Source organism: Schistocerca gregaria, chromosome 3, assembly GCF_023897955.1.
Source record: "Schistocerca gregaria isolate iqSchGreg1 chromosome 3, iqSchGreg1.2, whole genome shotgun sequence".
Classification (NCBI taxonomy): Eukaryota; Metazoa; Arthropoda; class Insecta; order Orthoptera; family Acrididae; genus Schistocerca; species Schistocerca gregaria.
Genome location: NC_064922.1, coordinates 198,560,907 through 198,588,397, shown reverse-complemented (window position 1 = coordinate 198,588,397; position 27,491 = coordinate 198,560,907). Strand labels below are relative to the sequence as shown.

At 37.4% G+C, this 27,491-nt stretch overlaps 1 protein-coding gene across 1 annotated transcript in view; it reads left to right on the top strand.

The window, feature by feature from the left end:
- LOC126354526 (Bardet-Biedl syndrome 1 protein homolog) overlaps nucleotides 1-27,491 on the top strand; it is a 150,502-nt gene that overhangs the window by 116,967 nt on the left and 6,044 nt on the right. The window contains exons 7-11 of the mRNA XM_050004253.1: nucleotides 3,099-3,353; nucleotides 8,779-9,007; nucleotides 21,805-21,963; nucleotides 23,646-23,773; nucleotides 24,994-25,128. Coding sequence (XP_049860210.1) covers nucleotides 3,099-3,353; nucleotides 8,779-9,007; nucleotides 21,805-21,963; nucleotides 23,646-23,773; nucleotides 24,994-25,128 — 906 coding nt within the window. The remainder of the gene's footprint in view (nucleotides 1-3,098; nucleotides 3,354-8,778; nucleotides 9,008-21,804; nucleotides 21,964-23,645; nucleotides 23,774-24,993; nucleotides 25,129-27,491) is intronic.

Below are 27,491 nucleotides of genomic sequence, written 5' to 3'. Positions count from 1 at the left end.
TAGTGAGATACTTAGTGTCCATATTCAAGAGCCTATTAGTTCAGGTATTTCAGCATTTATATGACACATTCACATGAGTAAGACAAACCTGTAGATCATTTGTGTCAGTCTTTTCTTGTCCATTCAAGCTGCCCCGTTACACCTGTTTGGTCAGGTCTTACACACTTGAGCCATATCATAGGATGGCTCACATGAGTGTTTTTTAAACAGTTTCTTTTTTAGACAGTGCTTTTCCCCAGTATCCTGCCAATGAACCAGTCTGCCACCTGCTTTACCTGTAACTGAGCATATGTGATCACTCCATTACATATCACCACAAATTGTTACAGCCAGGTATCTGTGTGAACTGGCTGACTCCAGTTATGATTCGTTGATATTTTGTTCAGATAATACTACATTCTTTGCAGTTTGTGAAGTGTATAGTTTTACATTTCTCAGTATTTGTTCAGTTTTTTCCAGATAATTCTTCATTATAGATTTATTCATCATCCACAAATTTCCTGAGGTTACTATTAAAATTTTCTGCCAATGCTATTAATATAGAGTCCCAAAATATTTCACTGTAGCACACCTGAAGTTACTTTTACAGTTATACATGATTTTCCAAACAATAGAACAAACTGCATTATACCTACAAAGGAATCCTCAATCCAGTTTGATACCCCATTTGATTAATAAGTATTGGTGTGATACTGAGAGAAATGCTTCTAAAAGTCAAGAAACTCTGCATCTATCTGATTGCCTTGATCCATGGTTTCAGGAGTATTATGTGAGACAAGCACAAAACAGATTTTGGATGACCAATGTTTCTGGAATCCATGTTGGTTAGAATGGAGAATGTCATCCTAATTCAGATACTTCCTTACATTTAAACTCTGGACCTGTTCTAAGATTCTACATTTTTTTAATATGATGGATCAGTGATATATTATGTTTGAAATGGAGGCTAACTCAGATGCAAATCTAATATAAGGAAATAATTATTTGTTTGTTCATCTTCCATGTGTTTATACCATTAACCTGATTGCGATGAAACTTTTGTGATTTCCTATGCATGCACCTACGAAGGCTTCTAAGGGAGTAAGAACCATTCACCCCCCATATCATAGGGTAGTAGTGAAAAGGGTGTGACATAGAAGAATAATTCAGGAATGCCTGGAGCAATTTTAACCAAATCTCATATAAATGTGTGTCATTATTTGTCTAGAGCTACTGTGATGTATAGTATAACTACACTGCCCGTATGGGACAACATAGAATTGTGATGCAATTATACATAAAAATATTCAATAAGAACCAATATTAAAACTGAATCCACAGATTTAGGGGTCAGTAGGCTTATTAGTGACTCCTAGAAGTGGGGATGTGTGGTGCAGGGGGGAGCAATGGCAGTGACATATCAATATATCATGTCTGCTTGTGTCTGTGTATGTATGGATGGATATGCGTGTGTGTGTGTGTGTGTGTGTGTGTGTGTGTGTGTGTGTGTGTGTGTGTGTGTGTGCGCGCGAGCATATACCTATCCTTTTTCCCCCTAAGGTAAGTCTTTCCGCTCCCGGGATTGGAATGACTCCTTACCCTCTCCCTTAAAACCCACATCCTTTCATCTTTCCTTTTCCTTCCCTCTTTCCTGATGAAGCAGCCGCCGGTTGCGAAAGCTCAAATTCTGTGTGTGTGTTTGTGTTTTATTCATTGTACCTATCTACCGGCGCTTTCTCGCTTGGGAAGTCATGGAATCTTTGTTTTTAATATATTTTTCCCATGTGGAAGTTTCTTTCTATTTTATTTACAACTTTATATTTATTTATTTATTTCGCCATTTTGCTACAGAACTGGCAAAATCTCATTCTCTTTGACATTTTGGCATCGTCTAAAATATAAATCAAATCAACTTTTATTGACAAATACACTAAGTACACTTTACACACTTTTCACGCTTTATTTTCAGTTTATATTCAGTTACTGTATCAGTTTGACTACTCACTTCACTGTTTATTTTTATTCCCTCACTACACTACTTTTTCAGTTTCTCCCTTCGTCGCTTATAAGAAACTGATGTTTGAACCCATGACAGGTCTTGCTTTATACACCCCTACCACTGGGTACCCCCACTAATGACAAATTACAGAGCATACCAAAACAACTTCAAGTGGCCCACAATGTTCCACAACATTCGAGAGTGTTCTGGATTGTTTCACAATGATCTAGGATCTTTTGAAACATTCTGGAATGTTCCAGATTGTTCGCAAACATTCCAGAACGTCCCGCATCATTGTGGAACATTCCAGAACATTCTGAAATGTTGTGGAATGCTTTTGAATGTTCTGAAATTTTCTTAAATACTCTAAAATGTTCTGAAATGTTCTAGAAATTTCTCGAGGGCGAAACTTCCCAGCCTTTATATCTCCAAAAGCACAGCTTTCAGGTAAAAATGGGAACCTTTCTCACTGATGGCAGTACAGGGATACTACACTGTATAACTCCCTTCATCATACTAGAACTCATTTCTGAGTTTTAGCGGCATGCACATTGTACACTTACTATTATAGGATACTCTATATTGATGACTCATAATTTGCATAAAAATACTGTTGAAATAGTAGCACTGTTTAGTTTTCTTACTTAATATGATTCATGGAAAATATACTGGTTGTCCCAAAAAAAAGGAAAGACACTGACAAGCTTTAGGGACACGTTCTTTACACCAAAAGAGGAAGAAAAGGTCTAGTAGCCATGCATGGGCTTTAAAATGCATATCTTAGAGCCGTGAGCACTTGTTCTTCTTTGATACTATGAAATACATCTCTCCGTTTTCCATATTTTGGGAGGATGTAGTACAGACCAAAACAATAAAAAAAGTGTAGTAAAGATGGGCTCCAAAATGCATGCCTTAAGAGCTATGACATCTTGTTCAGTAGAAGATATTTGTTTCACTTTTTTTTCTTGTTTTGGTGTAAGGAACCTGTCTAAAGCTTGTCTGTGTTGTTTTGGGACAACCTGTATATGTTTGACAAAACAGTTCATTACAGTATTTTTCATTGAGTGCTTTAAATCTGTTGGTGCTCTTCTGAAAACAGTGACCATTTATGATATTAAAGGTACAACTAGAGGGTGGTGAAGTACACAGTCCTGCTCCTGCTCATATTGCCTGTTCTGGTCTGTATGATGTGGAGTTCCGAATTGTATGCCTGTGCCGTGATGGGACCTTACGTTTGCTTCGTCGGGGCTGGCAGCAGACTCGCACCTTAACAGAGCTTACAGCTCCTGCTGTTGGGTTGTTGTTAATGCCAGATGGTACATCAAGTATAATAGTAGCACTAATGGATAGTGCTTTGCATTGCTTTTCTAAGAAGGTAAGTAATTTCACATTAAATTTGCAATTGTATCTTTATGTTGCAGTGCCACTAAAAAGTTTGTTCCATTATTAAGGTGCTGCTAATTTGAGTCCTGTTAAATTATTCATTTACATGCTGCAAATTAGAAGTTCACAATTTTTTAATGTAATGCATCTGTAGCTGTAGGAACATCTGTACATACATATCTAAGGTAAGAGTAATATCTATTGTGAGAAAATGCTTTACAACAACTGAGTTCAGCAAAAACTAATATTTAATTGAAGAATATGTCATCATGTTTCTTCATTTACCAGTGCTAGTTTTGTGTCACATTAGTGTTCACAAAATTATTAAGGCATATCATTTATCTTACAAATTAATAACAAGCTAAGCTAAATGTTTTGTACTTTAGTTGACTAATCTTTTGGAATTCAACTATTTACAAAACATACTATCCTTACAAATTATGGAAAATTTATCATTCCTCATAATTATATTTTATTAGTTTATAATCTAGGTATAAATCTGCCATTTAATATATTACATGACAGTATTATCACTGAAAAATCTACATCTGCACTAATAATAAAACTGTAAAACCATCATGTCTGTGTATTGAAAATATTTGCCAAAAACTGATGTCTGATGTAGGGAGTGTAATGGAATACAGTAAATTTGTCTGTTTGTTTGAACACACTAGTCTCCAAAACTACTAGATGAATTTTCATCGGGTTTTCACAGGTAACTTGAGCATAGCTTGGGACAACTTATAGGCCTTATTTAATCAACATTGGATTACACAAAAAAATCTTAATTTAAAGTTTTAGGAATCTGCTCAGCTTAGTAGTGCAGATGTTTGCAAGTAAAGCAATCATCACAGTGTATTGCACCGAAGAACTGAGAGGTAGCATTGTTAGTTTTGTAGTACACCAAAGAACCAATAGATGGTGCTCTTAGTTTTTTTTTTTTTTAACTCAGAGACAGAAGTATTTTCAGAAGTTTCTGTCAGTGACAGAATTAAGTGCTGCAATCTTATCTTTATGAATGCAAACTAAGATTGAATTTACCTAGTTGGATATGCAGATTTACTAATTTCACTTTTTTTATTAAAAATTTAACAAAACTGTTTTGCTTCTTTCAATAGATTTTATTTTTATTTGACCTCTTGGCTATTAAACAGGAATTTATTGAGTTTGCTTTATGATTTGGGTGCCTACTTATTAAAATTTCATTTCATTTTGTTTATGAACAAAAATGCCTAGAAAAAGGTCAAGTATTTCTCATGCACTAGAATGTCTAAAAGACATGCGGTCACAAGAATCCAATGTAGTTCATGGGACAAGACTTGCTGAGGCGCAAGAATATGAAACTTTAACTTGATCTTTGGGAGATTCTTTCAAAAGGAAGGCACAATGTAACTCCAATCAAGAGCTTCATGCATTACCTTTCTTCTCGCTATATATTGTAAACAAGATGTCAAGCCATAGATACTTGGTGGTACCTATGCGAAGCTGGCGCAAGTCACTAGTTGTAACATTTATATTTTTGTAAAAATAGTAAACAATAAATTTGTTAATGGTTGGATAATGAAGAATGGTTACTGATTTTGGACAGTGCAGTGTCTGCCACTACTGTTAGATGACAAGCGTCTATTGAAAAAAGAACAGTTTCCCACAGTAGTGTTACAGCCAGATCAGAAACGTAGATTATGGTCTAATTCACCAAGTAATGGAAAGATGAATAAGAAACTAGTCTTATAGTTTCCATTTAGGCATCTTCAGTTGCTTCAGTGCTCTGAAGACAAAACCAGACTTAGAATTTAGGGCATAATGTGTAAGTTATGCATAGAAAAGAAAGGTTTAAGGCCATACTGGTAGGTGATATTCATTGGAGTGATAACTGTTTGGGTGATGATAACAAGACAACTAATATCATTTAGTAAAATGCAAGCAAGGGTTCAGGTGTCACAGGTGATTTACACCCTTGGAGGAAATATTTTGATTAAAAAGTTAAATGATAATAGTTTTGGCAGCAGGCATCAGTTTGGATGACAACCTCATTTGCATAACTGAGAATGGCATCAGGTAATGTGAAGACAGTGTCACTCATTTAACAATACACTAAGCTCAGGACAATATATTCTATTGAACATGTTCATGGTGAGTTGGAGAGTTACTTAGAAGAAAGGGGCATTCACACCCCTTGACTGGTAACATCATATTCCATGACCTGCATTTGAATGTTTCGACTGAGGGATGTGTCTGATGTTTTTACTTAGCTTGTTGGCATAAATTCCTTTTAAGAGCACAGTTGCTGACAAAATATAGTTACAGTTACTACTGGTAAAGCAAAATAATGCTGTTTTTACGCTTTTATGGATACAAGCCTGCTAATACCAAGAACAGTGTTTCAGGAAAAGAGAAACATTTTATCATCTAATATCAATTTAAGTGTTAGGAAGACTTTTTTGAAGGTATTTGTCTAGAGTATGTAGCCCTGTATAGGAATGAAATATGGATGATAAACAATTGAGACAAGAAGAAAATAGGAGCTTCTGAAATGTTGTGCTAGAGAATAATACTGAATATCAGAGAGGTAGGTTGAGCAACTAATGAAGAGCTACCAAATTTTACAGGAAAATGAAAAGGTGAGTACAGTTTTAACAGATGATATGCTTATCAGTTCATCACTTGTAGATCACAATTTGAACTGATACATCCAGATGGATACTAGTTAACTCATATTACTGGAGAACCAGGAAAAGGAAAGAGGGACTGAGTATATATACAGAAATAGGAATTAAGTCCTAGACTCTAAGCCATAATGGATATTTTATTAAATAGCTCTTTGAATGCTGTGCCTCAATGGTAGATTTGCAAACACACACAAGTGCAGTTACAGGCCAACAGCTGGCCATAGCTTATGTTTTATTAGTGAGCTTAAAGTTTGTTAAGAAATTAGAGAAATTAAGTCATAAGGATATGCAGTGTTAACTATAAATTCAATGTCTATGGAAACTTTAATGTTGATTTCTGTATCAAAGGACTGACTTAGAATTGTTGATGTCAAATGTATAATTATTTGACCACATTGAAGCTCTCAACAAAGACTGAAGATCATAATACAACAGTCATTATCAACTTATTTTCAGTGCCAACAATGTTCAGTTATTTAAATCTAAGAGCAATAATAAATGTTTCATGTGACAATTAAGGTCAAATGACAACAATAAAACTTTGTGAACTGGTTTAAATAATTAACAAAGGGAAGAACAGTAAGGGTTTCAAGAATCTGTTAAAAGTGAGATATGATAAACAAGTTTACGTTGGAAAAGGAAATCAGTTTGTCCTTTTATGGTAAACAAGTTTAGATTGGAGAAGGGACCATCTTGGCATTTGTTTTAAGCATTTGTTTAATAATATTAATGTGCAAAGCATACAGCAACATCCTCCATTATATCTTACCAAAAGATCTAGCTGTGAACCCAGGAAAATTCTGATCCTCTGTAAAATTTCTAAGCAAGTCAAAGGCCTCTATCCAGCCATTCATCAACCAGTTTCATGTGTCAATAGAAGACAGCAAAAGGAAAGCTGGATTTTTAAATTTTGCATTAGAGAAATCATTCACGCAGGACAATCATACAGATATACCGTCATTCAACTGTTGCACAGATCCCATTTGGAAGACATTGTAATAGGCATCCCTAGTGCAGACAAGCAACTGAAAGAGTTGAAAACAAATAAGTCACCATGTCCAGATTGAATCCCAATTTGCTTTGACAGTTTAGGTGCTCCTGTAAATAAGAAGGGTAAAAGAGCAGATCTGCCAAGTTTCAGATCAATATCTTTAATGTTGGTTTGCAAAGAGTTCTTTGACATATCCTAAGTTTGCATATAATGAATTTGCTTGAGACAGAAAAGCTTCTTTCTACAAATTAGCATGCATGTAAAAAGAATCATTCATATGAAACTCAGCTTGCCTTTTCCTCACAACATCCTGTGAACCATGGAAGAAGGACATCAGGCAGATTTCATATTTCTAGATTGCCAGAAAATGTTTGACACAGTGTACCACAGTGTACCAAGTAAATGGATTAGGTTCTCATATCTGAGTGGCTTGAATATTTCTTAAGAAATAGAACCCAGTATGTTGTTCTAAATGGTGGGTGTTCGTTAGAGAAAAGGATATCATCAGGAGAACCCCAGGGAAGTGTAATAGGTCCATTCTATATATAGAAATGATATGATTAATACAGTGAGCAGAAAACTACAACTCTTTGCTGATAACACTATAGTATACAGCAGAGTATCATTGTTGAGTGATTGTAGAATGACACAGAATGATTTAAACAGCATTTATAGATGATGTGATGAATGGTAGCTTGTTCTGAATGTATAAAAATCTAAGATAATGCAGATGAGTAATAAAAACAATTTTCAAATATTCTAATGCAGTATTAGTAGTGTGCTGGTTAACACAGTCATGTCAATTAAATATTTAGGCACAATGCTGCAAAGTGATATGAAGTGGAATGTGCACAAGAGGACAATAGTAGGAAAGGTGAATGCTTGACTTTGGTTTATTGGGGGAATTTTAGGAAAGTGTAGCCCATCTAAAAAGGAGACTGAGTATCAAACACTTATGCAACCCAGTTTTGAGTACAGCTCAATAGTTTGGGATCCCCACCAGGTCAGATCAGAGGAAGACATGGAAGCAATGCAGAGGCATTTGTGACAAGTAGGTTTCATCGACAAGCAAGTGTTACAGAGATGCTAAGTGAACTCAGATGGGAATCCTTAGAGGGAAGAGAACTTTTTTTGACAGACCATTCAGAAAATTTAGAGAACAAGCACCTGCAGCTGGCTGCTGAATGATTCTGTTGCCACCAATGTACTTTTTGTGTAAGGACCACATGGACAAGATAAGAGAAATGAGGGCTCATATGGAGGCATATAGATAGTCATTTTTTCCTGGAAAGGAAACCCTGCTCTTCTAAACTGCAGTTCCAGTGTCTTAACAACTGCAGCACCTCACTTGGGTTTAAATGATAAAAGGAAAGGCACCATACCCAATGACTCAAGAAGTGTGTAGAGAGAGATTACAGAAAGAACTCAGAGTAGGTATTGTAGGTACAAATTTATAACATATTCTTACAGAATGTTAAGTCTCATTTGCTGCTTAAAGCAAACAAGGGTATAATTAAACAGCAGCAGCAAAATTAGATCACATGGAATTTAGTGTATGTAATATGTTATTTATTTGTATGTGCAATCAGAAGTCTTTTGTTTTCTCGTTTTTTCCTTACTTACTTAGTTTCTTTATTTTATGTCAGTGCTTTGGTACTTACTCAAATTCAGTGATTTATTTCATGTCTGAGTAGCTCTGATTCACATGGTCTTACACAGTTTGGCTAGTAAATAAATACAACAGATATTTATCATAGGGACGCAGACAGTGGAAGCTACAAATGGAAAAGAATATCACAGCAATTGGCAGTGTTCATTTGCCTCAGCAAGGACTCTGCTTAGTGGCAGTTGCTCTCTCAGGTGGCTTGGTTAAACTATATTCTGGTCAACAGCTTGTTGATACTATTGCAACTCCTGACACTGTCGCAGCATTAAGGTTCGGTCGGTTTGGACAGGAGGAGAACAGCTTAGTTCTCATTACTGTTGGTAAGTATTTAGTAACCATGAGACTAGATTTTACTTTATTTTTGTTATGTTTCGCTTCAGTACATAAGTTCTGTTCCTCCGCTACATGTTGAGTGTTTCAATGCTGCCAAACCACTGAATGCACATGAGATAACTACAGCAAAGTGAATGGCAACAGTAAGAAGAGTAATCAGTTCTTCCTTTATTAAGAAATATATTGAAAGTAAGAATCTAATTTAGTGGGAGATAAAATTGAAAAGTAAGTCATAAGGAATATGTACATATCTCCCACGACCATGAGATTTCAATTACTTCTGCCTTTCTGTTGCATCCCAAATCATTGTTTGACTTTGTTTAAATTCCTCTCCTCAACAGGCATGACTCTCTTAACACTGCACTTTAAGAAACATCACTTACCTTTTGTACTTTACATATCTTTTTCTTTCTTCCTCATTATTTTTTATTGATAGAGTGCTCCACTACCCAAAGGGTTTTACTGCATGGCCGTGTTCCCTGCTAGCAGCACAACTGGGTGTTGACACTGATCTTGGGTGAAGCATGGCATTCTTTCCTATCCTATACCAGTTTGTTTAGTCTGTCAAGCTTTTTAAGAAACCTGTGTAAAAGTGAAAACCAGTTTTCTGTTCTTTCAGCTTATGCTATGACAGTTCTTTTTTTAATTACATTTCTCTTGCTAAAATACACTCAACTACTTGAAAGTCCCTTCGGGTTTGCTGCTGAATCCTAAAATCAACTTGACTCAATATTGCGACGATCCAACTGGTTGCCATCTTCATGGAGAATGCTGCTTCTGCTGATGAGTCCCGCTGAGGACTGATGCCAGGCTGCAAATTGACGTCCTATATAGGCTCTTCTGTGCAGCCCTGAGTGCAATATATCGTTGCGGCCAGTGTCTACTAAGGGCGGCGCCACTCCCTGTCTTGGAGGGCAGCAACCGTGATGGGCGGTGCATGCACCTCGTACTGAATGGTGGCCTGTATAAGACATCGATTTGCAGCCTAGCGTCAGTTCTCTGCGGGGCTCATCAGCATAAGCAGCATTCTCCATGAAGATGGCAACCAGTTGTATCGCTGAAATATTGAGTCAAGTTGATTTTAGGATCCGGCTGCAAACCCGAAGAGACTTTCAAGAATTATTGTGCCAGGAAAGCCTACAAAGTTATACTCAACTATGTTGTATGTTAAAAACTTATTTTTGAGCAGTTACATGTCTCAGTATTATTAGTTTCTCAGAATGTGAACAACTAAGGCAAAGCCTGTTTACTTACTACACACTGATTACTAAACATATGTTGCAACTTCATAATGAGTTTCTTTTGCATTTGAGCAAGTCTTCTTACTGGAATAAGTGTGTTGATTTATAATAGAAAGCTCAGAGATAGATTTGGTATAATATTTTGGGGTAACTCTTCAAGTCAAACAAGGAACAAAAATGATCTGCACAAGGACTTAAAAGCGCTTACTTCAGTTCAAAAAGGGGTCCACTACTCAGGAACACTTATCTTCAATAATTTGCCAGCAAACATAAAACATTTAGTTACAAATAAAGATCAGTTTAAAAGGAGCCTGAAAGACTTACTAGTGGTCAACTCCTTCTACTCCATTGATGAATTTTTTTAATAGAAACAAATGATGCATTGTATATATTCATACTATTATCATTGTTATTTCAGCTTTAAAAAAAAATTGACATGTTCCACATCCACGAGGATCTCCTCAGCATGGATGTATGGAATGAAAAACTAATCTAATAGCTGTACCCAAACATTTTTATAGTGAAATCTATCTCAAAATTCACTCCATCTCATACCACAGCTAGTGTCACATACTTCCTTCCTAATATTGTGATGAAAGGGAAAATTAACTGCCATTGAAATAATGGCTTTATTTCTTTTAGTGGCACTGAAGTTTAGTCAGAATTCACCAACTACTCTGACAAACGATATCAGTACTTTCATGTATGAAAATCTCTTTTCACTTAAACACTTATAACAGTAAACTCTTATTTCAGTTCACTTGAGACTCACAGAAAATGTAATTAACACCCTGCTCCCTTCCAAAGTACCAATAGCAAATGAACATAAAATGCCCTAGAAGTAATTCCCATTATAGTCTGCTTGGGCTGAACAGCACTAGCTATAATTTGTTGTAAATTTTACAGAAGTTGGCTACAGTAACCATTTCCACCATTTCCACTTCGTTCATTTCACATCCCACTGTGTGTGTGTGTGTGTGTGTGTGTGTGTGTGTGTGTGTGTGTGTGCGTGTGTGTGTGTGTGTGTCCAAGAAAAATTAGTTTGAAAGAAAATGGCATCAAAGAAACAGTGTGCCAAAGCAGTTCTCTCATCAAAAAGTCAAAGTTTGTGGGAATATGAGCATCGCTGGCCAGAGAAAACTACATGCATTCTTATGTCTGACAGTTGATGGTAGCAGCAGTTCACTCCGTGACTCAAATGTGTTATGTCATGTATTCTTGTATATATCGAGTTTCTATAAAATAAAGTGTGTTGTATTCTCTCTACCACTGTGTTATCTGTCATTTGCTATCACCGAAGTTCCACAAGTTCAAAAGTTTGACATGTAAGAAATGAGAAAAACATGTTATCAAAATTATCTTACATTTTAAGTATAATTTCTGCCTATGTGAAGAATGTGCAGAAATAACTCTGGAATTCGTAAGCAATGTTTGTCCTTAAACATGCCGTGATTGTTTACAGATAGAAACAGCAGAATTACAGAGTGCAGTGAATTCAAGAGATGAAACTATTAAATTACTGCAAAGCAACATAGAAACACTTGAAATTGAAATATTACCACTAAAGAAAATAAATGCTAATCTAGGAAGCAAATCAATGTCTTGTGTTTGCAAAAAGAAAGAACCAAACTCATTGTGACTGACAGTAAACAAATAGTGGCCAGTGTTTCTGATGACATTACAACAAATGAACTACTCAGGAAAGCAGTATTCAAATACAAATAGAAGACAGTGAAACACAATAAAAGAAAAAATATGGTGTTGATATTGAAGGATCAAAATTGTGAGATGAAACCATATTAGTGAAGAAATATCTGATGATAGGTGATGCTCTGTTGAAAAATGTACTAGTTCCAGACTGCTAAGTCAACATTTATCTTGAGATTAGAACTAGCTAACACAATTACATTAAAAATATTGCAACATTGAAAACAGGGTGCAAAAATAAATCCAGTGCAATCCAGACAATATTATAATAAGGTATTCAGTCATGATGCGATGGTTCTATATGAAATAGTAGTAAACTAGAACTTATCAATAAATCTAGAAACTTGATTCATTAGCAAAAAGTGTTTATGCATATTGTAAATAGGATGTTGGTAAGTGAGAAATACATTTGCAAAATCAGCAGTGGCATGAGAAAACAATGCAACAGCATCAAAGCAACATTCATCAACCAAAAAATTAAATAATAAATATTTAGTAAGGGATGGTTTTCATTTGAGCATACTAGACACTGCATCTTCAAGTAAAATGTATATCTGCAAAAATATAAACAGGTGAACCAGTTGGGGGCTGTAAACTACACAGTAAACAGAAAAATGTCTATAATTCTGCAGCATCTAAAACTCATACATCACAGAAAAGTTATGAAAAGGTAGGCATTTGGTAGAAACATCCTGAGGAAATAAAAACAAATAGGTTTCATTAAAGTGCTACATCAAAATATTCAGTTCCTAAATGACAAGTACATACAATTACAGCAAACACTAAGTGAGGAAAATGTAGATGTGATCATTCTTACAGTACTGTACATAGCCTGTCACATTATTTAATCACTGTGACTAAACCTGACAGCTATACTCTGTCCAGTAAAAATGGTGGCTTTACCATGTAATCTAAAGACCACCTAAATTTCATAAAACTGCATCTCGTGACAGAACTCATTGTAGAAGCAATATTTGAAATTTAAGGAATAAAGCTATCGTAAACAAAATACCCTTGATTGTTGCAGGTTTGTACAGCTCTCCTAGTAACATAGTTGATGATTTCTTACAAAACATGGAAAAATGATTGACATTGCATGTAGGAAATGTAACAACATGGGTATGGATTTAGCTGGTGATTTTAATATAGGTTCTGTAAAGCATATTTAAGATTAGGGAGTTAAATGATATTCTGCATAGTTATGTTTTATCATACAGAGTTGATGGGCCAACTAGACTAAGTAAAAGCACCTCTAGCTACATAGATCACATTTACACCAATTTAGACAACTTTAGAGTTGATATAATAAACTTTCACCTAATACACAATTCACAAAGTATGCATGGGATAAGGAAAATGAATGTGTAATTGAAAACTCTTTAGAGAAGTTAGAGTCTTCATTGCAGTCTGAGACATGAATTAATGTACAAAGTGGGCCATAACTCAATTGTCACTCACAATTCCTAGACATTGTTTTGTGTAGTGTAGTGGTAGTCAGTTTTGTACTTGACTAATGTGTAGTATCCATAAGACAGGTAACAGTAGCAGTTTTAGGAGATGTGTGTGTTGTTACCTGAGAAACACTGAATGGAAAGTTAACTATAGAATAGCATATATTTGTTTTGCAAACTTTATGGAATATGACCATAGTTACAGTGACATTTGTGATTTGTCTGTGAAATGGTCTCCAAACATCCAACTCTCATCTTGACAAGGTATTCACAAATTAAATTTAAGAGGTGAAGAGAATGGGTTAATATTGGAAATTCCTCATTTGGGTAGGCAAAATTCTGTGTCCATTATTACAGACGAGGACCTTAATATTGTCAGACAGGCTTTTGTGCAATTACTGACTCAATCTCAGAGAAAATCTTCGAAGGAATATGGAATAGCAAAAACAAGTGTATAAGGATTCTGAAGGGGCTGAAATTGGGACTTTATAGGTCTACTTTACTACAAGGCTAAATTTTAGAAAAGCATTCTTTGGAGTGACGAAGTGACTTTCAGGTTGAATGGCATCATGAACAGACATATCTGTGTCTACTGAAATTCTACATCTGCAGCCTGTTTAGAATAAGCTGATATGGCAACAGAATAGAACAGCCTTATGGAGTTATTGTGAGCTTTGGTGAATGGATTAGCAGTGTAAAAAATTAATTTTATTCCATGAAGGTACTTAATATTGAGCATTTCAAGAAATGAATCCAATCAGAATTTGGAAGCCTACAGTCCCTGAGGATACGTCACAAAATTTGTAAATTATCATTGAAAAAATGCAGTGTTTGCTTAGAACAGTATGGAAACCTCTTTGAGCATCTTTTGTAAGTTCATTGAACTCTACATGTATTTCTGTATTGATAATAAATTTGTACTTTCATTTATTTAGTATTTATGGCCCAAGCACATTTTCCACAACTGACTTACGGCCCCCATATGTCATCCAGAAAATGTTGCAGATTACGGTAGTGGAATAACTTTTTAACACTTTCTGTGCCTATTTCATTATAACATGTCCAATTACTGTCAAAAAGAAAACTGTTTACAACCGTGTAAGACAGCCATCTGAATATTACTTGGAAAATATACACTGCTCCGCAAAACTGAAGGACAAGGTAGGTAAAGTAACAGCATATCAAGAACTCAGTGGACATGGATGAAAGTGCAGGATCATATTGCCAGAGGCCTCCCAATCATGCACAGAAAACTGGACGTCACACGGCATGAGATCAGCATGACCATAATAACATGGCTCAGAGACAACTTTTGAATGACTTCACATGGGAAAGATTCATCAGGATACTGGAAGAAGGAGGAAGTGTGACAAGTGTCACACTGGTGTTCTTTATTGCTCACATCATTTCTTCATGGGTATGGGGAATGTTCTAAACCACAGGCACAGCTTCCCAAATGAGATAAGGTTGTTGACCATGGTCAACTCCAGTAGTAAATGATTGCTACACTATGCAGGGGGTGAGAAGGGACCCACACCAAACAGCAGATGTAATTGCATCACATTTAACAGGACTGCAAGTCACACTCCACAGTGATCTGGTGTCTGAATGGGGGGAGAGGGGGTCTCCTTATGTGACAACCTGTACATTCTGTTGCACCAGCACATAAGCAGTATTGTTTGGGATGGTGCCAAGAACATAGGGACTGGACCAACTAGTAGTGGGATCATGGGCTTTACCTGGATGAGAATGGTTTCAGTCAGAGAAGGGTTCTGGATGCATCCTCATATGACAAGACGTGGGAACACCTAAGGCACCCACGAACATGGTTGAAGATGATTGTTTTGGTGGTCCAGGTGTGACTTCATTTTCATGGATGCCAATGTGTGACAGCATTGAACGGTGCAGGAGAAAAAGTTGTTGGAAAAAGTGAATAGTCAATTAATGAATTGGCCTGGCTGTTCTCCCGGCTCAGATCCCTCCAGATACATGTGGGAAGTGTTGGAGAGATATGCTGCAGCACATCCACATGCACCAATAACCATTCAGCAGTTGTCATCTACTCTGGTGGTGGAATGGAATGCCCCTCCCTCCACAAGAACTCCTTAACCATCTTTGTGGCCTGCACAGGAGCATGTTGTAGTGCAAGCATTGCCATTGACGGTGATCACACTTGCTATTGTAGACATGTCCCATTTTTTGTAATGTCTGGGGTACCATCATAATTCATGGTAACATCAGTGTAATTATTGTCTTCAATTAAAAGTGTTGTTTTTCTTCATCCTATTGCATATTTCTATTTTACCTTGTGTACAATACTGTTGCAGTTCTTTTCTATGTATGGAGCAAGTTTCATCGAGCTATGCTGACAGATGCAAAAGTTACTTTTGTACTTATGTCCAACTAGGGAGGAAAATGAATGTTTTAGATCCTGAATGCATTTCACAAATATTTTGTTATTTCAGATAGCTTATGTGTGAACCCTGTTTCTCATGTTTACATTGTGGCAGCCATGCTGCAACATTGTGTGAACAGACCAGAGCTGCTCACAGGCAGCACAAGCTAGCTGCTTCAGGTGTCCGCTGGCATGCATACTTACTGATAGGCAAAATGCTGGCAACATTATGGCATGCATGGGTGCAAGTCATCAAAAAGCAACAACAGTGTGAGCTGAATGACATTTCTTTACAGACAGGTTTTCTATATTCTGTTTCCTACAGGCTGCCGACCACTTGCAACAAGTTTAACATGAGCTCCCCACTCACGCGTATGTCTGTACATGCAACCACTGTTTTTCCACAGCCTCATGTTCATGCGACACACTAGTATCACTGAGGAGTCTGTACCCTGTGGGATCAGTGTTCAAACATAACTTGGGCTAATGCTAATTACTGCGGTCATGCAATCAGCAGTGCATAAATATTACAAACTGAAATCACTTTCAGCTGGTCATGTACTCAAATGTGCTAAATCAAATGCATTACTTGGCAGACATGCTCTTCACCATTTATCCTCACCACAGCCTACATCCTGAACATAGTGCATGGGGGGGGACTAAAGCTGGCTGACTGTACGACTGTCTTGTAAGCAACAAAAATACGCAATTCAGCTTCACTGGTGACCGAAAAGTGATCTGTAGGTTAAACACTTGGTGTCTTACGAACCTTGGCATGTGATTGTAGAACTGCGAATGGCCTAACACTTACGTCTTTGCTTATAAACTGTGTTTTGCATGTGTGGACTCTGCCCACCCAGAGCCAGCTCAGGAAAACTTCTGTGTGCGAAGTTTGACCACACCAACACAGCCTTCTGTTATGGGACTTCCAGCAAGCACAGAACTTATGGGTGATGATTAGGCTGCCAATGTTTTGGGCCCATGACCCAATCATGTGGTCTGGCTAAGTGAAGGTGGTTTCCCTGAGCAATAACGTCACCTGTGACTTTGCTACATTTGGACACATCATGAGCTATCTAGACCAAGATAGTGCAGCTGAATTGTATGGCATAATCAGCACCCTGCTGATGCAATCTTCATAAAAGTGAATAAAGGGGGAGTAAAACCAATGAATTTCGTCATCGCAGGAACAAGGGATTCATCAGTTGCTGCGCCAAGAGGAATGCCACAACAGGAGGCCATCTTAGTACATTCACCATATGCGGAGCCTCAGATGGTCAAACATGGTTCCAGACTCACTGTTGCATGCTATCTGGGTGCCCAGCCTCCCAGCACAATCGCAAGTGGTCATTGCCGCACAGACAGAAACGCAACTGGGTGCCATTACAGATTCGGCTGGTTGGGTGCATGACACGATGGTAAAAGTGCCCACTATCACTGCTGCAGCAACGTATGGTACCATCACCCCACCAGCAGTTTTCACTTCATGGCAACGACTGTCTCCGCAGATGCTGACCTGCACCACCCAGTTCAGATCTTGGCTGCACAGGTGGCAGCACTAAGTTCGCTGGTCAACCATTTGGCACACTCACAGCCAGAGGGCGGCAGGCACTGCAGCAGTAGCAGTTCCAGCTGCCACCAAACTGGATCATGCAACGTGCAATGCAGTACCAGCCATTGTAGTAGTATTCCTCCAGCATCAGATGAGCTGGCAGGTGGCCTTTTGCAGGTAACATGCCAACTTCGGCAATGGAGTGACAAAGTGTCGACCTCCCTGCTCGCACCCAAATCCCAGCTGCAACCACACCAAGACATCTGGCTGCAGTGCAATACCCAGGTGTGTCTGCAGAGTGGAACAGCCTGGCAGTGTGAAGTACTTTGTTCACACCGGTTTCAGTCTGTCTGTTTTCCCCTCTGTCTATGCTAAGAGACTGCTGGAAGGACAAAGCACTGTTTCTTATGATGGCAAATAATTCAACCACAAAAAAGGCACACATCATTGAAATTCAGACCTTGGACTGTGCCACCCATTGGTGTGGGTATTTACTTTGGCTAAAGTCAGCATGCCAATCCTGAGTGTGTATTTCCTTGGCAACTACAAGCTGCTAGCCAGTGTTGCAAATGCCCAGCTGATTCATTCACAAACAAACTTGATAGGTTCACATAAGTGACAAGCTGCTTGCTTCAACATAAAACCAAAACCAATGAAGTCCCCCCCCCCCCCCCCCCCCCCCAGGATGGGACACAGACATGATGGACAAATTTCTAGAGCTCACTTGCCTGCCTGGTGCACTGAGAGATGTCAAACCTTTGACGACCCACTACATTGTAACTATACCTGGTCCACCCACCTCATGCTGTACAAGTTGACTTGCGCCCAGTAGCCTCACTGTTACAAAGGCCAGGTTCAAGGCCAGAAATGACATTGATCAACCATCAAGCAGCCCATGGTCCTCTGCATTGCACTTAGTCCCTGAGAAAGACAGCTCATGGTGACCATGCAGGGACTGTTGTGCTGTTAATTTGTAAATGATGTGGGACCAATTGCAGAACCACATCTGCAGGATTTTAGACACATCTTGGCTGCTCATTTATATTTAGCAAAATTGACTGTGCGAAGGTGTTCACACAGATTCCTGTGGCATCTGAAAACATTTAGAAACCAGCTATTATCTTGCCCTTTACACTTTTAGAGAGCATGTATATGGCATTTGGTCTTAGGAATGCTGCTGAGACCTGGCAGTGTTTCCTGGACAGTGTCTTACGAATCTTGCCATGTTGTTTCTTGTACTTCGATTACACAATGGTATTCTTGAAGTCACCCAAACTCCACCACCACCAACTAATGACCATCTTTCCATGCTTAAGAGAGGCTGGAATCATTATTAACCTACTGAACTGTATATTCATGGTCACAGAAACTGAGTGTAGTGCATTTAATCAACGATAGTATTATGTCTGACATAAATGCTACATGTAACCTAAACTCAAAAAATATTTACTGAGGCAATTATGATGAATGTGCACAGGTCTGTGCCTTTAGTTAAATATTAACAATAACACAAAAGAATAGTTCTTAAATTGTCTTCCAGAACTAATCAGTTAACACCACAGAGATTAAATATGTCTTCAGAAAATTTACTATTGCAAGAAGAGCTATTTTTTAATATTGCAGTAAACAAAACAGCCTTACAAAATGTCAATAACTGGAAAACAAATAATCAACTCCCTTGCTGAAGAATATAACTGGTATAACAAAAGTTAAATTTCTGACAAACCACTAAGGAGCACACTCATTGTGAACACTAAGTCTGTGCCAAGCATGAGTAATGAAAAAGTTATCCTAGCTACAATCACTGAAACAATGATAAAGTGCAGGCTTACCAATCCGGTAGATTCTGATCCCTGGGGCGCAATGTCTTGGTTGAAGAACAGTGGTGGACAGGAGATTCAATGCTGACAGTGGTAGGGGCTTTTGTGAAGTTCATTGGTTCTGTTTTGGCAATGTCACTGCCTACCGCTCTCTTGGTGCAAACTTAACTCTTTGATGTGGAGAGTACCACATCTCCACATTACCTGGTTGGGTGCTTGGCTGGGTCACTCAAGCAGAATGTAGTTTTGCAGGGTGCATGCCGATGCCTGCTGCAGGAAACAATTGAAGTTTTGGAGTGGCCACCACCATCACTCGCTGACGGTCTACTCACTGACTGTTAGGCCCAGCCACGGTTTGGGAGGAGCCACAGACATTTTAATTGTGCAGGTGGCAGACACTCAGATGCCATCATTCTGCAGTAGGTGTGACACAACACATAAGCAGGTCCACGCCACTACTGGATAAAGTATAAGTGGTCTTCAACAAGCCATGCCCACAGATGGTCAAAGACTAAGCATGATGGCACCATCTGTCTAAGGCCGTTGCAGGGCTGGAACCACTAACTGTGGCACTATATGGCCCCTTCTTGTAGGGAAGGACACCTGTTATCTCGACAGACACAATGGAGAGAAGCTTTATTGAGTCCAAATCGAGCCTCACAAGAGCCCTGCTGGTTGCTCACCCTGTGCACAATGCTGAACTGCTGTGGTTGTGGATGCCAGCCGAACTGCCATAGGCACAGTGCTTCAACAATGTGTTAGTGAGTAGCCATCAGCCACACAGTTTCTTCTTATAGAAGCTCTTAGGGTCACAATGTGACTGGAATGCATATGATGTTGAGTTTCTCGCAGTTTTTGAGGCAATGAAATCTTCACCTGCCTGTAGAAGCCTGTCCCTTTGTGATATTCACCATTCACAGCTGCGCCTGCACTGTCCAACTTGCTAGCATTGTGCCTGTGCCAGGAACATTACCCACCAAATAGCTGTGATCTTGATGTGTGCTTCACCAGAAGGGTGAATGCATTCATACTCTCAGAACCAGTACCTAAGAACTTTGAAGGTGGGGTGGGAGCTTAGAGTTTAATATAAACTGATATTGAATTATTAGAGAAGGGGCTCTAGCTTAATTTTGTTAGGAAGCATGACAGAAAGTTTCCATCATTTTTGTTGGACAAATCATCTTGGATTTTGTCTCAGAAGGTTGAGAGAGACCACAGGAAGCTAAATCAGGATGGCAGTATTAGGATTTGAGTTCATGTTCCATATGTATCCAGTGTTTTATACAGATGGTAGCTTCTATACTGCACAGATCTGATATTACCCACGCACTTGGTCACAACTTACATTGACCTCTTCTGTTATTTTTTCCCTCCTTTTCATATTCATATGATCACTCCCTCACTTTTTTTATTTTTATTTTTTGCATTACTTTTTTCACAATCAGTTGTCTATGTTTAACAATTTCACATTTACTACTCTATCAGGACTCTTAGATTGTATCTTCTTTTATTCGGTTCAAGAGATTTTGCTTCATGGCACTCCAACCTCTGTGTAATCCACGGGCTCTGCTGACAGCCATGCCAGTGGCTAATCTAGATCCATCACCTAATCCTAATCCTTGTGACTTTTGGCTGTGGGATTATTTGGATAATGCTGTGTTGAGTGCTCCAATTACGAACTTAGCTGAACTGAAAGTGCATTTTGAACACGACCCCTGAGACATTCTGATCTATTGTGGAACATGCTGTTTCTTGATTTCAGCTTGTGGCAGGCAAAGTATTGAACACGTCTTGCGCCAGTCTCACGCCAGTTATAAACTGATGTAGTTTTGCATTTTGCGCAATTTCCAGGCTCAGGACAGTTAAAAACCAATTTTTCCCATCCAATGTGGTACAACCTTGCTATGGTGGATGCGCTTACTTAACTAACAGTGCCGCAATGTTGACTGCTGAACTTCTGCAGTGATGCACATTGAACAGTACGGATGGTGCTAAATGCAATTCAAATCATATCCATTGTATTGTGATTCATCTGGTATTTGTAGCTAACCCCATTTACATTAAGATGCCTACAGCACCATCTATTGGTAAAATTTTTGTCATTAATTTTTTTTTTATGACTTTCCCTCTGTGCCAATAATACACTATTCAAATTTGACATCATTCTGAGCAGCAGAACTCTTTCCATGGTGTTTTGGAACTGGAACTTTAATTATGGACACCCTGTATGTGCTGTATGTGTTATATGTCCAGAGCACCTTTCATTATTATTATTTTTTATTAATTCTGCAGGTAAGATAATAATGCTCCTTCTAAAAGTTTCTACTCAGTGTTTAATTTTTATTTTTCCTTTAGTACACTACCTGTTTTCTGTCAAATCACTGCTGAAGATACTGCTGCCTAATCACCAGGTATACAGTTTGTCTGATTGGGCCATACCTTGATAATTTCAATTTTGGTATGAAGTTAACACTAATATAAATAATTAATTACAATCACAAGGAAATAAAATCACTTTTACAAAATGTAATCTATGGGCTGAAACATTATTTTTGGAAAAACTGTGTACTTAACCATTGCAAACTGTGCACTTAACCATAACATTTCTGTCACTTCAGCTGGTTGTCTAATGGTGAAAATTCTTAAAAGAACAGCAAACTTTGTGACACAGACAACCACCGATGGGTTTGTGCCAGGACAACAAGTTAAAGTTCCTATACCAAAGAAGACAAGGCTTTTTGTTGAACAAACAATGCGTGAGCGTCAGTGTTACAGAGGTATGTGTATCCTTCACACGTGTGGCTTACAAGTTAGTTTCTTAAGTAACTAATCATTAAATTGACTTTGGTTCAAATGTGGAAGCCAATAAGAGCCACTGGCAGGAGATTATTATTTGCTTATTTGTTAATATGGATTACTGGATGCCACTGTTACAAATTTGTTATTTTATGCTGTGAGTTCATATAAACTATACATTATGAGTCATTTATAAGGTTTTCAGCTATTATCTTATATTTGTGACTGTCAAAATGTGATAAGAATCACTGTGGACTGAAGTGGTATTAGTAAAACTAAAATTATTTCCTGTCCTCTGCTGCTAGACAGTGCTGCAGGTTGCCAAAACATTTTATGGATGATATATCCATAAACTTCCACTGTGTAGAAAGTTTATTATTATCAGGTTGATTATTTGTTTTAGTAAACTGTCCGCTACATGGAAAATTTATTAAAATAAATGTGACTGACTACAGAAATTTGTTTTGCCTCCAGTGTAAATTTTGTGTAAGCACCCTGAAGAGAAGATAAGAGAAACTAAGTCTCATACAAAGGCATATAGTCAGTCATTTTCCCTCACTCTATTTGCAAATGGAACAGGAAAGGAAATTACTGTAATGGTACAAAGTACTCTTAGCAATGCCTGTGTGGTGGCTTGTAGAATGGGATGTAGAAAACAGGAATTTGTTAACATCTAATACAAATTTGTGTCTTAGGAAGTCTTTTCTGAAGGTATTTGTCTGGAGTGTAGCCTTGTACAGAAACGAAACTTGGATGATAAACAATTCAAACAAGAAGAGAATGAAAGCTTGTGAAATGTGATGCTATAGAAGTATGCTGAGGATTCAATAGATAGATCAAATAACTAATGAGGAAGTACTGGACCGAACTGGGGAAAGAAAGAAATTTATGGTACAAATTGACTAAAAGGAGGGATTAGTTGATAGGATACATCCTGAGGCATCAAGGAATAGTCAGTTTGGTTGTGGAGGGAAGTGTGGCATGGTAAAAACTATTGAGGAAGATGTAGGCATGAATATAGCAACCAGGTTGAAATGGATACAGGCTGCAGGCAGTTACTTGGTGATCAAGAGGCTTGCACAGTATCAGCCAATCTGGAGAGCTGCACCAAGTCAATCTTTGGACTGAAAACCAAAATAACAATACAAGGGATTAGTAACCGGTTTTGATGGCTTACATCTTTGGATACATTTACACACAGCATTTTCAAGGAAATAATTTGTTTGTCTATTATAGGACGCCAAATTGAGACAGAAACAAATTGTATGCATTCAAAGTTTTATTTGCAGATTTAATATCTGTTATTGCAGTATATTTACAAGGAAACAAACTTAAACCAATCAAAGAAAATGGCCGCCAAAATTTAATTTATCCAAGACATGTAGAACAATGCCATTTAATTGTGGTCAACTGAGCTATGAATGAATTTGCTTGATTTTTATTTGATGGAATATTTCAAATTTCTTATGCATGTAGTTACAAGATATCTGAACATTTCCACATTACAGTGTGTACTACGCCTAGTATGACATGCATCACCTGGAATTACGTCACTTAATGCATATATATGTCAGTTATTTTTTCCACTCTTTTCATTTTTCAATTTTTTTAAGACATAGAAATACAAGATGATGTTATATGCTATTATTATTTAACATTTCAGAGATACATCAGGCTTTCCAACATAATTTATTTCAAATGCACCTCACTGCAGCCAGGGCATGTGTGCAAGCCTTGCAGAGCTGTTCTCTTCCTGTTTCAAGCAAAGAACCACTCAAGTTAACTGCCCACGTATGTATTGCTCCACAGAAAGACTTCTGATCTATGCAGAAAATAATGATAAGAGTAATACATTTTTAGTAAAAATGAAGATGTATTTTGAAGACTTTTGATATCATCAATCAATTTCATCTTTTGATTTTGAAAGTTTAAATCTTGTTTTAAGTATAAATTTCAACTGCTGTATTACATATCACAATCTGAAATAGTGAAAAATCTAGAACCTCAGTAATTAACTTATCAGTTTCAAACTTAAATTTAAAGATTACAAAAACTGTTCGTTTATATGAAACTACTAAGTTGGTACAAGAATCTGAGGTATCCACATTGCCACTTTACTTACAAAAAATTACACACGTCTACTTTTTGTAAACATTGTAATTGCCCTTTTACACACCGTAGTATTCAAGAAAATATATTGATATCAAATGCATTGCAATGCATAATGTAAGTAAAATGTATGGACCCAAGCAAAGTGATACAGTGGTTACAGTACAAAATTACCATTTGGAAGGAGCAGATCTGAAACCTCAGTGGACATTCTGGTTTAAGTTTAAATTTTCTGCTGTTGCCCAAAATCATTAAAATTGAGAATTATGACAGTTTCATGAGAAATTGGGGCCAGTTCTTCCCTCTTTTCTACATCATTTCCAGTTACATAGATACTGAGACCTTAATAGGGAAAGATGTTCTGTTGACAATGAGGTCATGAGAGGTTGAGTACAGGCTCAGATAGTATATGGAAGGGAGGAAAATTGGCCATGCACTCTTCAGCAAAATGCCTGGATGGTACTTCTGATAAATTTAGTGAAATTCTGTAACACCCAGATGTGGATGGCTGTAGAGAAATTTTGAATTAATTACCATAACCTTTTGAATTAATTCCCATAACCCCCATATCATATTTATCATTATTTCAACTGTAATACTTCAGTGAGATTATATGGATTTGAACCCAAATACTATGTAAAAATAGAAAATGTAAAAGTTTGCACAGATTTTGTCTCATGAAACTTTTAATAATTTTCAAAACAGTTAAATAGCAAAAAGAAACTGACGACATAATAAATCCCAAAAGTGGAACATGGCATTATATAACTGCTGGAACTTTTGACTTCTGCAAAACTTCATGGTGAATTGAGCTGTTTGTCTGTTTTGTTTTACATTTTTACTTCATGTTACATTTATTATTGTGCTCATTTTAACTAGATGACATATATTTCTGCTTTTAGGTTTTAGGATTGGGCCCTAAATTCAGATTAGTCTTTATGCTTCAAAATATGTCTAAAGATGTGCCACTAAAGGGATTATTCATTGTTGTACACTGTGATGACAAAATGTACATTGTGGAGAGACCTTTCATTGAGGTACGTTGCACCTAATATCGAACTTCTTCATACACTGAAATTCTGTCATTAAATTTCATGCATGAGATGGAAGTTTATTTAACCAATAAACAATCTTTCAAATGCTGTTGAGAAGTGCTGATTTAAGGGTTTTGAGGTGAGGAAGTTGGGATCTGCAGTGATTTATTATGGAACAGCTATATTCTCTACAGACTGAGTAGAGTTTCCTATAAAATTTTCTTTTACCATTTCTTGGCAGAAGAAGTGACGATGTTGTTCAACTACAGCGAGCTCAGTAGCACAATATAATTAAGTTATACATATCTGTTACTGAATTACACCAAAATGATGGCACTAACAAGGGGACCCTCCATACTGTAAATCACGGATTTTGATGCACTTCAAATATGTTGTATAGGCACTTATCCTGAGGACCTGGCTATCCAGTTTTTTAGCAACAGGCCTTGGTTTTTGAGAAAATCTGATTTAGAGTTTATTGTGTGCCTTTTATATCCATAACATTACATCTGCACTGAAAAGGTCAGGGTAATGCAGGGGTAAGGTTAACGGCTATCACTCTGGAGGTACCATGTTCGAATCCCACTCATTAATTACTTTTTTTTTCAAAATCAACCAAATTTTTTCAGTTTTATTTTAAAGAATATCAACAAACAGTGTAATGTGTGCGAAATTATAAAGATATATTCAGTTATTATTTTTTCCTGTCATACAGTATTACAAAATCTTATATTTCAGCATCCACATTGTGTGATGTGCCAGAACAATATTGTGGGTGATACTTATCATACAAACAACCGAAACACAAATTTTCACAGCACCACACACATTTTATAAAAGCAACCACCTTGCAGGCACACGGTTTCTTCATAAGTGATACTGGGAAACACAATTCTTTTCCATTCAAAAAGATTTCTCTTTCATCTGCTAATTTCGATGCGAACCATGCATATTTAATCATGCTTTCAAAATTAGGGGCGCTGAATTGATGTAGGATTAGCAGATGTAATTTTATCAAATCTTTCCTGGAAGCGGTCTCTCTATTGTCTTTCATCAAGTCAGAAGCATTCTGAATAATTTCCGTGAAGATTTTCACCTGTCGGTAAAAATAAACATTGCAGGGCTGGCAATAAGGAGTGCACTTTGATGGAATCACTTTTAGGGTGCAGGTGCTAGCTTTCCTTTCATCAGTGAATAATTGATCATATAAAGTTGAATCGGTTTTCCCTCCCCACAGATCAATATTGTACAAAAATTTTGTCTGTCCCACATAAGGAAGAATTACAGGACGCAAAAATTCTTCGTACACCGGTTTTGTGAACTTGCCAGATTTCATGGAGGACACGACTACATTTCTGTATTTCCCAGTTAATTTGTATACTCGTTTTTTAACATTAGGACCAAATTTTCTGGACGGTTCTTGCATACATAAAAAACATATGGAATCACTTTTCCTGAGGCTGTTATGGCATACTGGGCCATATAAGAATGAGTAGTCTTGTTTAAATCTTTTTTACGGATGAGAACGGTTTTCGTTCCTTTTTCCAAAAGTGATCTATTATAAGTTGCCTGATACTGGCAGCCAGTTTGATCATTGTTGATTAACGAAGTCAAGGTCAAAATTCTCCGTAAGTATTCTTCGGAATTGTTCAGCAGCTGCTAAAACTCCGTCTATTGTCGCAGATTCTTTAGAGCTGATGAACTTTCTGATTTTTCTTTGCCAAATCTTATGTTTTTTCTTGAACCACTCAACCCAAGCATGGCCAGCCACGAAATTGAAGTTTTCCAATAAAATGGGAAGAGCAGTGTTCATTGCCTACCGCTGTAGAGTTCTCGTTGTCACCTGACCTCATAAAAATTTGTATTATTTTCACAAGCCATTCTCATTTTTTACAATATAGTAGACATATACTTCATGTCAATATGATTTACCTGTTCCAAATTCTGCCTCACTTTGACGAACCTTTCATATGTCTCACAATCAATGGTTGTCCATTTATCGAGACAAGTTCCACCTCATTTTACATCATCTTTCCATCGATATAATATCGATTTATGTTCCAATCACAAAACTCCGTGAGACTGCAGACTTTTCAAGCTTCATTTAGGATGAGCTGCTGAAAAAGCAGCTGCCTTTTCCTTGTAGGACAGAGGCACATAATCTGTCAGTTCTGAAACGTACTCTTTGGGAACGTATTTGTTTTTTTCATTCGTCCAAAAGAGAAAATATTCAAGAAAAAGTGAAACTTACTGCATCATATTCTCCCAATTCATCTTCTTTGTTGAAATCTGTCATTTCATCATCAATAATGATCCGTCTTTCGGCAAAGAGATCCTGTATTGCCATACATATCTCATCGCCAATT